Source organism: Penicillium paradoxum, assembly GCF_028828445.1.
Source record: "Penicillium paradoxum strain IBT 22861 chromosome Unknown utg000007l_segment0_segment0, whole genome shotgun sequence".
NCBI classification, from domain to species: domain Eukaryota; kingdom Fungi; phylum Ascomycota; class Eurotiomycetes; order Eurotiales; family Aspergillaceae; genus Penicillium; species Penicillium paradoxum.
Genome location: NW_026643185.1, coordinates 1,648,117 through 1,663,578, shown reverse-complemented (window position 1 = coordinate 1,663,578; position 15,462 = coordinate 1,648,117). Strand labels below are relative to the sequence as shown.

General features: G+C 47.3%; 5 protein-coding genes across 5 annotated transcripts; 3 read left to right on the top strand and 2 right to left on the bottom strand.

Moving 5' to 3' along the window:
- Nucleotides 1-757: 757 nt before the first annotated feature.
- N7457_008187 (uncharacterized protein) lies at nt 758-2,537 on the bottom strand (the record flags this gene model as incomplete). Its single annotated transcript, XM_057179230.1, has 2 exons — nt 758-2,149; nt 2,214-2,537. 2 exons carry the CDS (start codon nt 2,535-2,537, stop codon nt 758-760), a joined length of 1,716 nt encoding a protein of 571 aa, XP_057027616.1.
- A 369-nt stretch (nt 2,538-2,906) lies between these two features.
- Nucleotides 2,907-4,137, top strand: N7457_008186 (C2H2 type zinc finger domain protein; the record flags this gene model as incomplete). Its single annotated transcript, XM_057179229.1, has 2 exons — nt 2,907-3,231; nt 3,263-4,137. 2 exons carry the CDS (start codon nt 2,907-2,909, stop codon nt 4,135-4,137), a joined length of 1,200 nt encoding a protein of 399 aa, XP_057027615.1.
- A 219-nt stretch (nt 4,138-4,356) lies between these two features.
- Nucleotides 4,357-6,346, top strand: N7457_008185 (C2H2 type zinc finger domain protein; the record flags this gene model as incomplete). The annotated part of the gene is made up of 2 exons (XM_057179228.1): nt 4,357-4,729; nt 4,782-6,346. 2 exons carry the CDS (start codon nt 4,357-4,359, stop codon nt 6,344-6,346), a joined length of 1,938 nt encoding a protein of 645 aa, XP_057027614.1.
- Nucleotides 6,347-9,979: 3,633 nt separating this feature from the next.
- N7457_008184 (NADP(+)-dependent, decarboxylating phosphogluconate dehydrogenase) lies at nt 9,980-11,989 on the bottom strand (the record flags this gene model as incomplete). The annotated part of the gene is made up of 5 exons (XM_057179227.1): nt 9,980-10,420; nt 10,489-10,917; nt 10,981-11,432; nt 11,492-11,628; nt 11,973-11,989. 5 exons carry the CDS (start codon nt 11,987-11,989, stop codon nt 9,980-9,982), a joined length of 1,476 nt encoding a protein of 491 aa, XP_057027613.1.
- A 1,110-nt stretch (nt 11,990-13,099) lies between these two features.
- N7457_008183 (RNP domain protein) lies at nt 13,100-14,192 on the top strand (the record flags this gene model as incomplete). The annotated part of the gene is made up of 2 exons (XM_057179226.1): nt 13,100-14,063; nt 14,113-14,192. 2 exons carry the CDS (start codon nt 13,100-13,102, stop codon nt 14,190-14,192), a joined length of 1,044 nt encoding a protein of 347 aa, XP_057027612.1.
- Between the last annotated feature and the right edge of the window lie 1,270 nt (nt 14,193-15,462).

Below are 15,462 nucleotides of genomic sequence, written 5' to 3'. Positions count from 1 at the left end.
TGGTCACTCCAATTGCAGATTGACTACGGCGATGTGCATAGAGATTGGTCTTTGTTTTTTTGTTTTTTTTCTCTTGTCTTTGGCGTTCCCGTTTGATGATTTGCTTTTTCCTTCTCTTCTTCTCACCTTCGAATCTGGGATTTGCTTTGCTCATCTGGCATCTTCCCTGCATGATCGATATGACTTGATGGTTTCCTTGAAACCGGCGCTTTTTTCTACCCCTTTAACGACTATATGATGCTTGATTTGATGATGTTAGTGAGTTTGGCATGGCAGAGTTAAAATATCTATAAAAATTGAAACACTTGTTTAGAATGTTCTTCTTCATTCTAGTAAAACAGATCTTCTAATATCAATTTCATATTGTAGGTACGCACCTATACTCAATCACTCAATCTATTTTCTATCAAAGATCTAGTTGCAATGGGCTCGGATCTCTTAGGTCCTTGCTTCATTAATCCATTGAACCGCTGCAACCGCCGTGAAAACACACGGATCCCTTTCCAACCACCTGACGGCAAGAGCCGCTAAACATGGATAGGATCGTCTATGAGTGGATGAACGCGTGTGATATAACGCTGTCCTTGCGCATATACGAGAAACCGGAAACTTTTTACTGTTTAAATGTTCACTTGCCTATCCTCGCACCTCAAAGCGCTTGCCAGGATGATACTAGTCATGTTTTCCAAGTTTTTATCATGTTTATAATCGCAAAATATATAACTTTGAGGATAGAATATAGACTACGGCGTAGAGCCTAAACAGGAATGCGCATATCTGCAAACGTAAGATAAGTCGCCTGCACCGGCGCAACCACCGTGTCGTAGAATTGCTGCCGAAACTGCGAGAAACCGAAGTCCTTGTATACATCGCGGCCTTGGAATGCAAACTTCACACACCGCTCCACCGCATACCCGTAAGAATCTCCTGCAAGGCTGTATACCTCATCCAGCTTTCTTAATGCGGCTTGGTAGTCGTCGAGCAGTGAGCCTGGCATTGCGCTCTCACTAGTCCGTTGAATCCCCGCAATCGACTTGTTTATGCAAAGCTCTATTAGAAGAATGCCAAGAGCGAAGACAATTCGGTTGGGGATCATATAATCGAAGTCGGTAGTGGGCGGCTTCTCGGGTGTACTTGGCGCCGAGAAGATACACGAGGCGCAAGGATGTTGGGAGAGTAACTCCCGGCCGTCTCGGTTTCTCTCGAGGAAGATGTTTGCTTGATTTTCGTGCCAGTGGTCGGTAAGCCAGGGACTGCCACTCAGGTGCAGGACTGACCAGGCAGTGGATGCGGCAATGCTGTACCTCTGTTTTGCGGATAGGGAAGCATGTGTGGTTGGTTGCTGGGTTGACTGCTCGTGAGATGATAGGAGAGTTTTCAGAGGGATGGCTTTGACAATTTTTGACACATTTGTTGGGCTGTGGTCGAGATGGAATTGCCGATCTTCCTCCTCATCTAGGTCTTTTATGAAGCCTGTCATGGTCCATGAGGTACATTCTGCACATGCTGTATTACAGAGACTGGTAATCTCGGTACTTGTTGAAATTGATGCAGAGGTCGATGAAGTGAGTAAAGCCGGCGCTGTAAGCGGTGGTGAGGGTGTCTGAGGTGATGGGCGGGATATGAAGTGTACTATCTTAGATCGGATAGATGAAGATGGGGAAGGGGCTCTAGCAGGAGATTGTGAAGGGGCTAGGAAGTCGGGAGTTGGACTGGCAATCTTGCTGGAAGCTGAAGTGACATGAACCCTTCGCCATGAGTCAAGTAACTGGGATGATTGCGGATTTGTTCCGTAAGAGATGGCCACTTTGAAAGGCTTGGCTGTGTCGGATTCATATGTCGCCCAGTCGAGGTCGATGGCAGCTTGGTGAGGTGGAGAACAAGTACAACGAAACCCGGCCTCGAGTGCTCTGTGAAGAGAGCTTAGACACTGACGTATTGAGCTGCAACGCTGGACATTGAAGCGGCGCTTGAGACCTTGCACTTTGTCGCTTTCGTCTTCCGCAGGCACCTCCGGTTTCTCAAGAGATCTTCTCAAGTCTTCATTCCAATTTCTGAGGTCCTCAATCACTTTCTTGCGCTTTTTGGTGCTGAAACTGTGTTTCACTCGATGCCATTCCCATTGGGCCCTATCCGACAGAGCATTCGGCTAGTCGTATAGTCGCACGTTAGTAACAGCGCCGGAAACAAGATTGGGTATTTGACTGATATACCTTGTTGTTTGTATCGATATCCAGGTTCTTCAGGAGCGAGCAAGTAACCTCGTCCATGCGTTGAAACAGGGACATCAGTTCTCGAGAGATACTCGAGAACTTGGTATCAAAGCATTCGCGTAGCTCTTTGCTCGACGGCTTCTTGCCCAGTCCGATGTTGCAGAGAGTCGTCTCTAGCTGCCGGTTTTGCAAGATCAGGTCGGTCCGAAATGTCTCTATGGAAGTACGATAATTGTGAAAAGCCTGGAAAGGCTCCGCATATTTCTCAAGAGCCCAGATTGCGAGTGGCAACCCTCCCAGAACAAGACCAGCAACTTCAGCCATCGTGGTAGACCCACTTCATTATGATCAGCTAGATTCTTATCCTATGGGGTTTCCCACTCACCTGCAGTTCGGATGGGGTCGTGCTGCGACGGTGCGATCTGGGCCTTTCTGTACTGATCTGACTTGCTCAAGATGGAACAATGGTGTTCTCGTGATAAGCGTAAGATGCGATCTGACTTGGGCTTGTCTAGACGCGCGAAGGGAGGGTGCTCATTGGCTCAGAGATTCCTCGCATCTCCCCCCGCATCTCACCAACAGCAAAAGTCCGGCGATGATTTTTGATTAGAATCACGTTGTGACTACGGGCCTCTTGACTATACTGCCGAGATGTCGAGGAGCTCATAATCAGAATCCTCCCAGCTTGCCACCATGACGGACCTCTCAGCCCGGGCGTCTGGCCCACCCCTTTCGGAGTCGTATCTAGAATGCATCCAGTCATTCGGGCTATTTGTACAGGCCCTCAGCGAGGATGATTGCCGTGTGGTGCATCTTGAACAGATTCAGCTTTCTGAGATATTGGAAGGATACGGGAGAATCAAGATCTGGGGTGATCAAAGCAAAGCAGAACTTCCAGCAAGAGCTCGTGGCTCCTTGGACGATACACTCCGGCACGACGATGAGCTCAGATCTTTGGTTCAGGGCATCCTCACGCGACTGAAAGCAATCCTCGGCCAAGGCAAGTCACACAATTCAAGTACATGAGTCCTCGTCTAATCTTGTTTCAGCAACATATATTGCTCGAAGAAAGTATGATCCAGCTGTTGGATCGGATCATGACTCGATAAGCAGTGTCAGTGCAAATTCAGATTCCGATTCGGATGAAGGTGGCGAGCACCAACGCCATAGGATGCCAAAGATTTGTCTACTTGTCCAGCAAACGCTCGAGCAAATTCGATCACTTTTCGACCTATCTGCTTTACTGCGGCGCCCTAAAATTGCAGACAAATACATCCGCTCTGTTGACTCGAAATCACACACAGCTACGCTGAGCGACCCGGAAATTTTGCCGATAAATCTCGGCTTCAGCAGCTCTGACGAGGGCCATATTGTGGAGAAGATGCTACAATGGCGCGGCTTGACTAAGAGCGGGCAGTGTATCCAATTTGAAGACGAGGAAGTTACCCCGACAGGGCAAGGTTTGACATATGATCGTGTTGAAGATGTCATGTGGTTCTGTAAGAGACTTGCAGGAGCGAACACAAGGCGAAGAGAGCAGCTTCAATATTGGGCTGATCATCCGTATGATCATAAGAAGGCCACCACAGATATCCCTGTGCTTGACGCGCCAAATTTGGAGCAAGTGGTGGCCAAACAAATGAGAGAGCCCCAGAAATCACAAAGCCAAGCATCTACTTTAAAGCCGCCCAAGTCAACCGTGTCGAAACAAAGTTTCTCTACGGCTGCAGTCTCAGATATCTATGATACAAAGACCAACGTTCGGCCGCGGACAGTCTACGCGCCTACAACCATCGGTCAGGGCCGGTACAGCTCTGTCCCAGACCCCCCAAGGATGGAAGATGGAAAGACCACATTTCTATGTCCTTATTGTGGGATGACACTCGAATCTAGCGAGATGAAGAACAGGCAAGTATGGAAGTAAGTTATATCTCCTAAAAACTTCAGTCCAATCATGTTGACCACAATTTGAAGGCGCCATGTATACCGCGATCTCCGCCCCTACGTCTGTACCTTCGAAGAGTGCCAGAATGCGGGAAAACTATACGTCAATCGTCATGACTGGATGTATCATGAACTCCAGATTCACCGGCGCAAGTACGTCTGCAGAGATTGCCATAAGATATGTTCTAGTAGACAAGAAATGTCGACACACGTTCAAAAACATTACAGCGACTCAATCTCACTTGCTCAGTTGAGCGTCATTCTGGATCTCTGCAACCACCAGGTTGATATCTCAGACAACGAGAACGACACATGCCTCGTGTGTGGAATGGAACTCTCATTGTCGGAGCTACAGGGACATCTTGCCACCCACATGGAGGAAATTGCTCTTTTCGTTCTACCCAGTTCTCATGAAGCGGAAGAACTAGGGGGTGACATGGCATCCATGCAGGCTGCAAACCCCAAGTCCAAAGCTACAAACAGCAGCACCACTTCGGAATTCAGTAGCCTCGGCTTTTCTGGAGCAGACGGCGCTGAGAACTTTGAACCTGGAGACTTGCTAACTGTGAAAGGTATGGAAAAAAATAACGTATCACAAGTCCGATGCTCATCCCTTTCTACTAGATGGAGCCCTTACGGTTGTAGACAACCCACCGAAAAGCGATGGCAACGAATTCGGTTTTATGGTGGAGCAATTGGCCGAACGAAGGATGAAAAGAGAGAAAGATAAACAAGACTCTGTACATGGGCAATGGCATAGCCCCCCGGATGATGAAAACGATGACGACAAGGCAGCTGAAGATTCTAGGCAGACTCCAGCCAGTTTCTCAAAGTTACTCACTAGCGAGGAAGCGGATTATGCCTCCAAATTTTTGTTTTGGGGAACGATGGATGAAGACCAAGAATGGGTGTCGAGCAGAGCCAATCAATCGACCTTGCCAAATGAGATACTACAAGTCATGGCAACAAAGTTAGAACACCCAGATCGCGAAGTGGTGCAGGCTGCCATTCGAATCCTAGGTCATCAAACAAACTTGCCAGATGAGATAATCCAGACCATGGCAGCACATTCGAAAGACGTGCATGAGGGCCTGAGGAACGATTTGCTTCAAATCCTAGACCGTCATTCAGTCTTGCCAGAGGGGATCCTCACAGGCGGGGAAACACAATCTGAGGACAACGCGCTAAGACCTACTCACTCACCTTCCGACGAGATCACACACAATCTCGAAGGCGTAAACCTTGACCAAGGCAAGCCAAAAGAGGCAGAGCACAAATACTTGCGAACGCTAGCCGAGACAGAGAAGGCTCTAGGACCCGACCACACATCGACGCTTAACATAATCCACAATCTTGGAATCCTATATCATGACCAAGGTAGCCTGGACAAGGCAGAAGAGATGTATGTGCGGGTACTATCCAGATACGAGAGAGTTCTAGGATCCGACCACATAACCACCCTCAATATGGTCCGTTACCTCGGAAAACTATATCATGACCAAGCCAAGCCGGACCAGGCAGAGCCGATGTACTTGCGGGCGCTAGCTGGGTATGAGAAAACGATGGGACCGACTCATCCGTCAACCTTGCACACTATCAAGAATCTCGGAGGCCTATATTTTGACCAAGGCAAGCACAATGAGGCAGAGCCGATGTATTCGCGGGCGCTAGCTGGGTATGAGAAAGCAGTGGGACCAGATCATACAACAAGTCTGCAGATTGTCCAAAAACTTGGAACGCTATATCAGGATCAGCTTCAGCTAGACAAGGCAGAGCCAATGTTTTTGCGGGTGCTTGCTGGGTACGAGAAGGCGCTAGGACCCGATCATCTTTCAACCCTCCAGCCTATCAATGATCTTGGAAGCCTGTATCGTGAACAAGGCAAGCTGAATGAGGCAGAGCAAATGTATTCGCGGGCGCTAGCTGGGTACAAGAAGGCGCTAGGGCCCGATCATCCCTCAACCCTCCAGGCTATCAATGATCTCGGAAACGTACATTGTCGCCAGGACAGACTAGATGAGGCAGAGCAGATGTACTTGTGGGCGCTAGCTAGGTACGAGAGGACGCTGGGACCCGATCATCCCTCAACCCTCCACACTATCAGGAATCTCGGAAACGTATATCGTGACCAAGGCAAGCTGAATGAGGCAAAGCAGATGCAGCAGCTGTATGTAGCTAGGACTACATAGTTAGTATATGCATGATCCTGTAAAGAGCTCGTCGTCAGGCCTTTTCAGGCTTGAAGCGGGTTCAGCCCTTCACAGACCCGGTCGTTTCTATCACCTGAGGTGTAAAGCAACGCAACTGCAAATTAGAAATTTTTGGGACGAGGGCTGTTGGATAGTAAGGGAGAGGAGGGTGTAATGCGGAGTTGGCGCACACGTCTCTATAAGCATGGCAAAGGGGGCTTCCGTATCACGTTGCGATTATAGATAGCTCTCCATATTAGACTTCAAATGTTTTGATAATAATACTAATAATACTACCTGGGCGCTGATACTAATAATTGTACAGGTGATATCTGGAACACAGGCCTTAGTAGACATGTATGTATCATACTTCTCTGGTATTAGGCTAGGCTCAGACAAGGCTTTTTGCCTGCCTTTTTGTCGGTCAGTTATATTTCGACCCCCCTATCCACTATATCGACCCCCCCCTCGACCTATATCGACCCCTCCATTGCCTAAATAGGTTAGCAGATTACCCTAATTAGTTAGCATATTCTAGAGATCATATCAGGCTTAGCGTGAGGGTTATCATTTAAACGCTAGTAATCTTGGCAGTATTCCCCAGTATAATATGTGGAGTGCACATAGTATGAAAACATCATAGAGTCATGTGATCTAAAAACAGATGCTGATTTTCAAAAATACTACCAATCAACTATTTAGCTCCCTCTTCGCTATCCTTGATATTTGTCCCCCAAAGTCGATATCCTTAGTGTATACTATCCCATTTTCAATATGACTTCCCCCTTGATTTTACCGTCACTATACAGCGATGACGATAATCTTTTCACTATACCCGACCGTATTATCAACTTCGAAAATCTGTCCGATATAGACTTAGATATCGACTCTGAGATAGGCTATAACGAGGATACGGATATATTAATGCCCGTACCTCCCCCTAGTCAATACCTAACCCTCTAGATCGTAAGCGAGGAGATTAACGGCTTTACCCGTTTATTTAGGTATAGTGTATCGGTACGCCGTACCCGTACCTTCAAAGATAACCCCGAAGACCTTAAAAACGTTATATTAATCTACGACCGTAGGGAATATAGGAAATCTGATCAATACTAACTAACTAAGGTTAATTAGGGCTAGTAGGCCCCGCGGAAGAAGCGGAATACCTCTACTCGCTCGACGAAGTGTAAATTTACCCTTACACTTCGTAACCGCCGGTATCTATAGCACTAGGAACTTAAGATAACCTAACCTTTATATAACGGTTATAGTCTATCCCTCCCCTCGGCGTACTAATACTACCGTAAATAGGAATTTTAGGAGAATGCTAGCTAGCTCGCTAGCTAGTTTAAATAGTATATTCCTACCCGCACTATCCTAGTCGGGCTTTATATAATTACGAAAAGTAAGGGGAGGGTAAGCGCTATATATAGCCGGGATCTATAGAATTAGAAGTATTTATTATAGCTCGAGTTCCTAGATAGGCTCTCCCCGATATAGGCTCTACTTAGAGAGTTACCGAAGTATAAGGAATAGATTTACTAAAGCCTCCTTAATAATAATCGCTTAGTTACTATACTTTTCTATATATATAAATTAAGCCTTATATTACTACGCTAATACTACTATACCCTTTAGATAGACTATATCTATAAGACTAATCGGTACTATATACTACTATTAAATATAGTAGGCTCTTTAGTAGTTAGTAAAACCTTTAATACCGGGTTTACCTTTATCTAAAACGAGTAAAAGGACTACTTTATACTAGTACTATAGTGGCTAGCTAGTATTTACTAGCGGTTTAGCGAAGCTAGTCTAGAGACTATCTTTACTAATAAAGACGTTACACTAATAAATATAGTAAAGGAGGTATATATACTACCTTATATATATACTTTATTAATTATTAACCTTATATTTACTAGGTTTTTCTAACCTATAACTCTATTATATACCTCTAGTATATCGAGAAAAACGTCCTATCTAAAGCCCGTACGTACCTCCGAGCTATCGCACTCGCTAACGTAGAGAGGGGAGGATTTACCTAATCTAACCTACGGTATTAATAGGATATCTAGTAATAATAGATAGCTATAAAGAAGCTCTTTAATAAATAGGTATATATAGATATATAGGAGGATATTACTATATACTAGATAGCTTTTATTACTACGTATACTTACTTCTCTAGGTTTATCGAGTATATCTAATAGGAGTGGTAGAGCTATAGTTAGCATTTCCTTTATTTTTATATTAACCGCTATTTCCGGGTTAATATAACCTCTACTTCTCGTAATAAGGCTTCTCACTAGTAACTAAAGAGAGATCTCGAGGTCTCGACTAAGGATCTCCTTAAGGTCGTACGAATATTTAAATAGGTTATTATATACTAAGCCACTAAGATCGAGTAGACTACTAAGGCCTAAATAACTACCTAGTAGTCCTACTTAATACCACTTCTCTATAATATAGAAAGGAAGGTATCTATACTTATACGACGGATAGTTATCGATATTTATCGGCGTTACTACTTAGTCGATAGTATATATAAACTTCCGCTCCTACTACTATTAACTAACGGTCTATATCGACTACACTATAGTATAACGAAGGTAAGTAGAATCCTATATATTCACTAGATTAGCTATTATACCTAATATAAGAAGAGTTTCGTAGTATCTAATTTCTATCCACACTAGTAGCTTTATCGCTATCCCTCCTCCCCTCCTCCGATCGACGATATCTTTATAGTCCGCAATCTAATATAGTATAAACACGGAAGTAGGCGAGCGAGTATTATAGAGCGGTCGGTACGGCGAGATCTATCGGGGTTTAAATACGTTTTAGCGGAGGAAACAGCGGAGATCGAGCGATCTACGGAGTTACAGAGGAGCACACAATCATTAGGGGTCTAGAGAAGTCATAATCATACCCTAGTCCCTACTACAGCAACTACTAGTAGTACTAGGACTACTACTAGTAACGGCCGCAGCGAGGAAAGTAGTACACGGAAGCGTCGGAAGGCCCCTACCCCTAGTAAATATCATAGTATACTAGATAGACTTACCTTAGTACAGAGATTTTAATATATTTAAATAAGAAATAGAGGTTTTCGGGCTACAATATTGATAAATATCAAGGATAGCGAGGAGGGAGCCAAATAGTTGATTGGCAGTATTTTTGAAAATTAGCATCTATTTTTAGATCACATGACTCCATGATGTTTTCATACTATGTGCACTCCACATATCATACTAGGGAATACTGCCAAGATTACTAGCGTTTAAATGATAACCCTCACGCTAAGCCTGATATGATCTCTGGAATATGCTAACTAATTAGGGTAATCTGCTAACCTATTTAGGCAATGGAGGGGTCGATATAGGTCGAGGGGGGTCGATATAGTGGATAGGGGGGTCGAAATATAAGCGACCTTTTTGTCAATTCAATCTAACCCAATCCAGCTAAGAGGTTATCGACAGAGTCGAAGATCGTAGATAATACGCAAATGGATATATAGAAAAAAAAGAACAAGTGACTTCGTTACGGACCATGGGCGTTCCATGGAGACATCTAAATACATTGAACATCAGAATTTTTACCCTTTTAGCACACCTCAACTTCATTCGCTTATGCAATGTAGGTCGAGGCAGACACATCACCACCACGGCCGGTCCAGTTAACGTGGATATCCTTGCCCTCGGGGAAGGTCTCGCTGGCGTTCTCGGGCTTGACGCGGAAAGTGTGGGCACCGAAGTAATCACGCTGGGCCTGGAGGAGGTTGGCGGGGAGGTTCTTGGAGCGGTAGCCGTCGTAGAAGCTGAGAGCGGTGGTGAAGGCAGGAGCGGGGATACCCCACAAAGCAGTCTTGCTGATCACGTTACGCCAGCCGTTCTGGGCATTGTTAATGGCCTTGTTGAAGAAGTCGTCGAAGAGCAGGTTCTCGAGGTCGGGGTTGTTGCGGTAGGCATTGGTGATGTCCTTGAGGAAGACGGAACGAATGATGCAGCCACCGCGCCACATGAGGGCAATGGAAGGCTTGTTAAGCTTCCAGTTGTACTCCTTGGCGGCCTACATTGAAAATATCAGTTTTAAACCCCTTATCTGTGAGATTGATAAGAAATTCACAGAAAACTTACGTTCTGAATGAGCATGAAGCCCTGGGCGTAGGAGATAATCTTGGAGGCGTAAAGGGCCTGCTCAAGGTCGTCGATGAAAGCCTGCTTGTCACCCTCGAAGTTGGGGGTAGGACCACTCAGGATGGTGCTGGCGCGGCCACGCTCATCCTTGAGGGCACTGAGGCAGCGGGAGAAGACAGCCTCACCAATGAGGGTGACGGGCATACCGAGATCCAGAGCATTGATGGCGGTCCACTTGCCGGTACCCTTCTGGCCAGCCTTGTCAAGGATCTTCTCAACAAGGGCAGTGCCATCGTTATCATTATAGTAGAGAATATCACGGGTGATCTCAATGAGGAATGAGTCCAGAACACCGGTGTTCCACTTGGCGAAAACATCACCGATCTCCTTGGAGGAGAGACCCAGACCGCGCTTAAGGATATCGTAGGCCTAGGCTATGTCAGTCCTTGCCCAAGACGTATTTTGCGGCTTAAAGCTTGAAAGTTGGCTTACCTCGCAGATCAGCTGCATGTCACCGTACTCAATACCGTTGTGAACCATCTTGACGTAGTGACCGGCACCCTCGTCACCAACCCAGTCGCAGCAGGCCTCGCCGTCGCTCTTGGCGGAGATGCTTTGGAAGATGTCCTTGATGTGGGGCCAAGCATCCTCGTTGCCACCGGGCATGAGAGAGGGGCCGTAACGGGCACCCTCCTCACCACCGGAGACACCGCTACCGACGAAGCTGATACCCTTGCTGGTGAGGTACTGAGTGCGGCGGTTGCTGTCGGGGAAGTGGGAGTTGCCACCGTCAATGATGATATCACCCTTCTCGAGGAAAGGCAGGAGGGATTCGATGAAGTCATCGACGGGCTTGCCAGCCATGACAAGGAGCATGATGCGACGCGGGCGCTTGAGCTTGGCGCAGAACTCCTGGATGGAGTGAGCTCCAACAATGGACTTGCCTGTTCGAAATAATGAGTATTTTGAAGCTAGCTGAAACATCCGTCTGGTTGAAGCTTACCCTTGGCCTCGTTTTCCAAGAAACGATCAACCTTGGCGGTTGTACGGTTGTAAGCGCAAACGGTGAAGCCGTGATCGGCGACGTTCAGAATCAAGTTCTGGCCCATAACGGCCAGACCGATGAGGCCGAAATCAGCACTGGGAGCAATATGCGCCGGAGCGCCGACATTGATGCCGGCGAGACGGGCACTATAGTCAGCGATCAAGGTCTCCAGTCAATAACTTGGTAAAAACGACAGTAGAAGGAGTAAAAAAATGCAAGTGAAATCCGTGCGCTTCCGAAAAAGCTCAGAATTGCGAGATCCCCAAGATATCATCTTGCGCCAGCATCTAGAAGGATTCAAACTTCCCAATAGAGCTATCGCAAGACGTCTGAACAGTATTGAAGATCCATGCGTTCTGCTATTGCTGCAAGATGCAGGCAAGTGTAACCACTGGGGTTTCTGGGACTGGTGAAGTGGGGAAGAGAATATAGAACTTACACAGCCTGGTCAGCCATGACGATTAGATGTGAGATTAGAGGGTATTGAGGTAAAGAAAGGATATGTCTAGAGAAGAAAGGAAGATGAAGAAGGAGGAGAGGGGCAGAAGAAGTAGCCCAACCGGCTGACGGAGCAACTCTTCCGTCATCTGGTGGGACATACCGGCGGGGGTACTGTGTACCTGAGGTTTCTACCGTCTCCGGTGTAGCGCCAAGTATTTGGTACAGGAGCAGAGTCGTCCGGTCAACCCACTCGGGTTCTGTTTGGATGTGGGCGACCATTACCCGCTTTCAATTGCCCTCTACAATGTCCCTTGAGGTACTCTGTAGTACTATCTATGTTGATCTTCGTTGCATTGACCATTGCATTGACCATTGTGTCGTTGCAGCTTTTACTTGTATGAAGCGGGGCATGGAGGGGCAACTTGAACTGAGGAAGTGTATCTCCCGTATGACATAGCAAGTACGTTGGAAGTTCTGAGTGCGGAGTACCTATGAATCAAAAGGCTGACACAGTAATAAGCCAGCGCGAATCAATTGAAGCCATCGAAAACGTCCGAGTCCCACGCCTTCCACGTATCGGTGAACTGTTCTGGCAGAGCTGCGACGGAGAAACAGTTGCCGATGCGCTCATAACCGGCTGCGTATGGACTAGGCTGCTTTGGGACTAGAGTGGGGGCTAGCGTCGACAGTGCCGATGACTCAGCATTTGATCCGCCGGAGTGCTTACATCATAGATGAGTCAGGAAAGCTTGACTGAGTCATGTGACACAGTGGTTGCCGCGGCCAGCGCCAGCGCATTCAGAGACGAGAGAGAAAAAAAAAGTCAAGTCCAACATCATCTCATAACTCATTAATCATTCTGCTCCAGCGTATTCTGCGGTTGTGCGCTCTCATAAATCTCCAGGTATCTCCCAGTGATCCTTTGCAAGTCACGCAACGCCTCGTGCCTTGCAAGTGCTATTCTTCGGGTGCCTCGCTCTGGGTTCTGTCTCAAGCGTGACGTCTGGCAACTGACTGCGGCGTCGGTCAGGCCCTGAAGGTACGTTGCAGTTGCTTCCTTGCATCTAGCATTCTCGTCTCTCTCGCCTCATTTCTTCGTTTCTCTATTCGGATATTCCATTCATCATGTCCTTTCCGCCTCCTCCAGGTCTCAAACAGACTCCCTCGTCACTTCCACCCCGCCCACCCCCATCTTCCAACACCGCGCAGCCTCCTGCTGCCAACACTGCGGGGCATGGAGGTAGATCCCGGCCAACGGGCTACAGCGCCTTCACAGCCTTCCAGCCGCGCACGGTAGCTTCCAGTCAAGCGCATCGCGCCAACACTCACTCAGCCTCGATTCCGCCCGTCTCCGCTACTGGATACGTGACCCCCGCTACCGGCTACGGAGCTCCCTATCAACAAGCTCCAGCATATCAGAGTGGGTCTTCCTACTATGGACAACCTCAGTACCCTGAACACACGTACGGCCAGGCCGTCCCACACATTGTGAACCCATTCGGAACAACCCCCAACCAGAACAACTCCGCATATCCAGGCAATAGCAATGACCCCAGCATGGATGCAGAGACTGCGGCTCAGATTGCGCAATGGCAGAGTGCCTACGTTAAGCCAATCGAAGACTCAACCAACAAGCGCCAAGCTAACTACCCGGGTTCGGGCATGAATTCTGGAGCTGGAACCCCAACCATCGGCGCTAGCGCTTCTATCCCGAAGCCCGAGTCACAGAAAACAGTCGTGCGTTCTGGCGGTGGTGAAACATGGCAAGATCCAACTCTCTTGGAGTGGGACCCAGCACACTTCCGCCTCTTTGTGGGTAACCTTGCAGGCGAAGTGACGGATGAATCTTTGTTGAAGGCATTTTCTCGCTATACATCAGTCCAGAAAGCCCGCGTGATTCGGGAAAAGCGAACGCAGAAGAGTAAAGGGTTTGGCTTTGTCAGCTTCAGTGGCAGTGATGACTACTTCAAGGCGGGACGAGAAATGCAAGGCAAGTACATTGGCTCACACCCAGTGTTGCTGCGCCGAGCGACGACCGAAGTTCGTCCAACCTCGACCAAGCATGGGAAGAAACAGAACAAAGGCAAAGGTAACAAGGGGAGGCAACGGAGGCCACACCGGTGCTGTAGGTGGACCAGCTACTACCGGTGGAAAAGTGAAGCAAGATGGTGTCAAGAAGCCAGCGAAGACCAAGGGAGGATTGAAGATTCTGGGCTAAATCCATGCATGGATTCCAGCCGACGGTTTATGTCCTGATACGATACTACACAATATTGAAAGTTGTGTGCTACTGCTATTTTCTACTACATATATCTACCCAGATCATATAGAATAGACACTAATACACTAGACTTCGTTCTTGAGACAAGACATCGTGTTGGCGGTCTAGATCACGTGACTACATGGCGCCTCAGGCATCCAAGTTTTGTTAGGCAGTTTACCCTTTTCAACCCATTTTCACTTGGCTTCACATCCTGAGTACGATTTTCCACAGACCTCTTTTAAATTCTCATCTCAATCTGCATATCTCCGATAACTTTGGCAGTTCCATTGCAGGGCCCGAATCAGCCACCGCCAGTACCCAGGGCATTAAGCTCAGGTACCCAGCGGGGTACCCACTTCCCCAGCCTCTCCAAAAAAACACATGGCTGGGAAAAAAAGAACCGTTTAAAACCCCCCAATTCACATTCCAAATGATTCAATTTCCCTCAATCTCTTCCTCACATTCCTATGATCAAGTCCGGGGTACTCCTGGTATTCTTGAAGGAGAGTTGTGTGTTGTGAACAGAGCCAGACAAGCGGGCTGTATACGGAAGTATACAAATCCAACGCATTGCTGCCCACCTTTGCACGACCAACCACCTTCACTTGAGCGTCTTGTTTATTCTTATATTATTTGCCCATCGAATTCCACGAGCCACGATCAAACCACTCCACGCATTTTGCCATACCCACTGCCTCCCACGATCTGCTGATCGTCTCCACCCAAGATGGTCCAGCGAAACATCACCATCGCGATCATCATCATCGTCCTCTTCCTCCTCATTGCAATGGCTGGATTTGCCATCTATGCCATGAAGCACCATGTCTCTTTCTTCTCCAAGAAGAAGGAGGGAGATTCAGAGAGTGGAGAGGGAGGGTGATGAAGCAGGATAGCAGTGGTCACTGCTATCCCCGAGCTTGACCTCGGCTTCGGGCCCTCTTGGCTTCGTTATATGGGTACTATCTGCTTTTTTTGTTTCTGAATTACGCATATATTATCTATGACCACACACGCACACATCTACGACCACGACATTTACTGCGATACGATACCCCCTTCTGTTGGCACTTGATGCTATCTGCCACGATCACGAGATGCATTATGAGTCTTCCGTCTACGTTGAATCACGCCTTTGCTGTATAATCCTTGGTGATTGGATGCAATCCTATATACATGGCTGCTGGTGTATATTTTTTTTTTTTTTCTTTGTCTTGGTGGGGAGTTG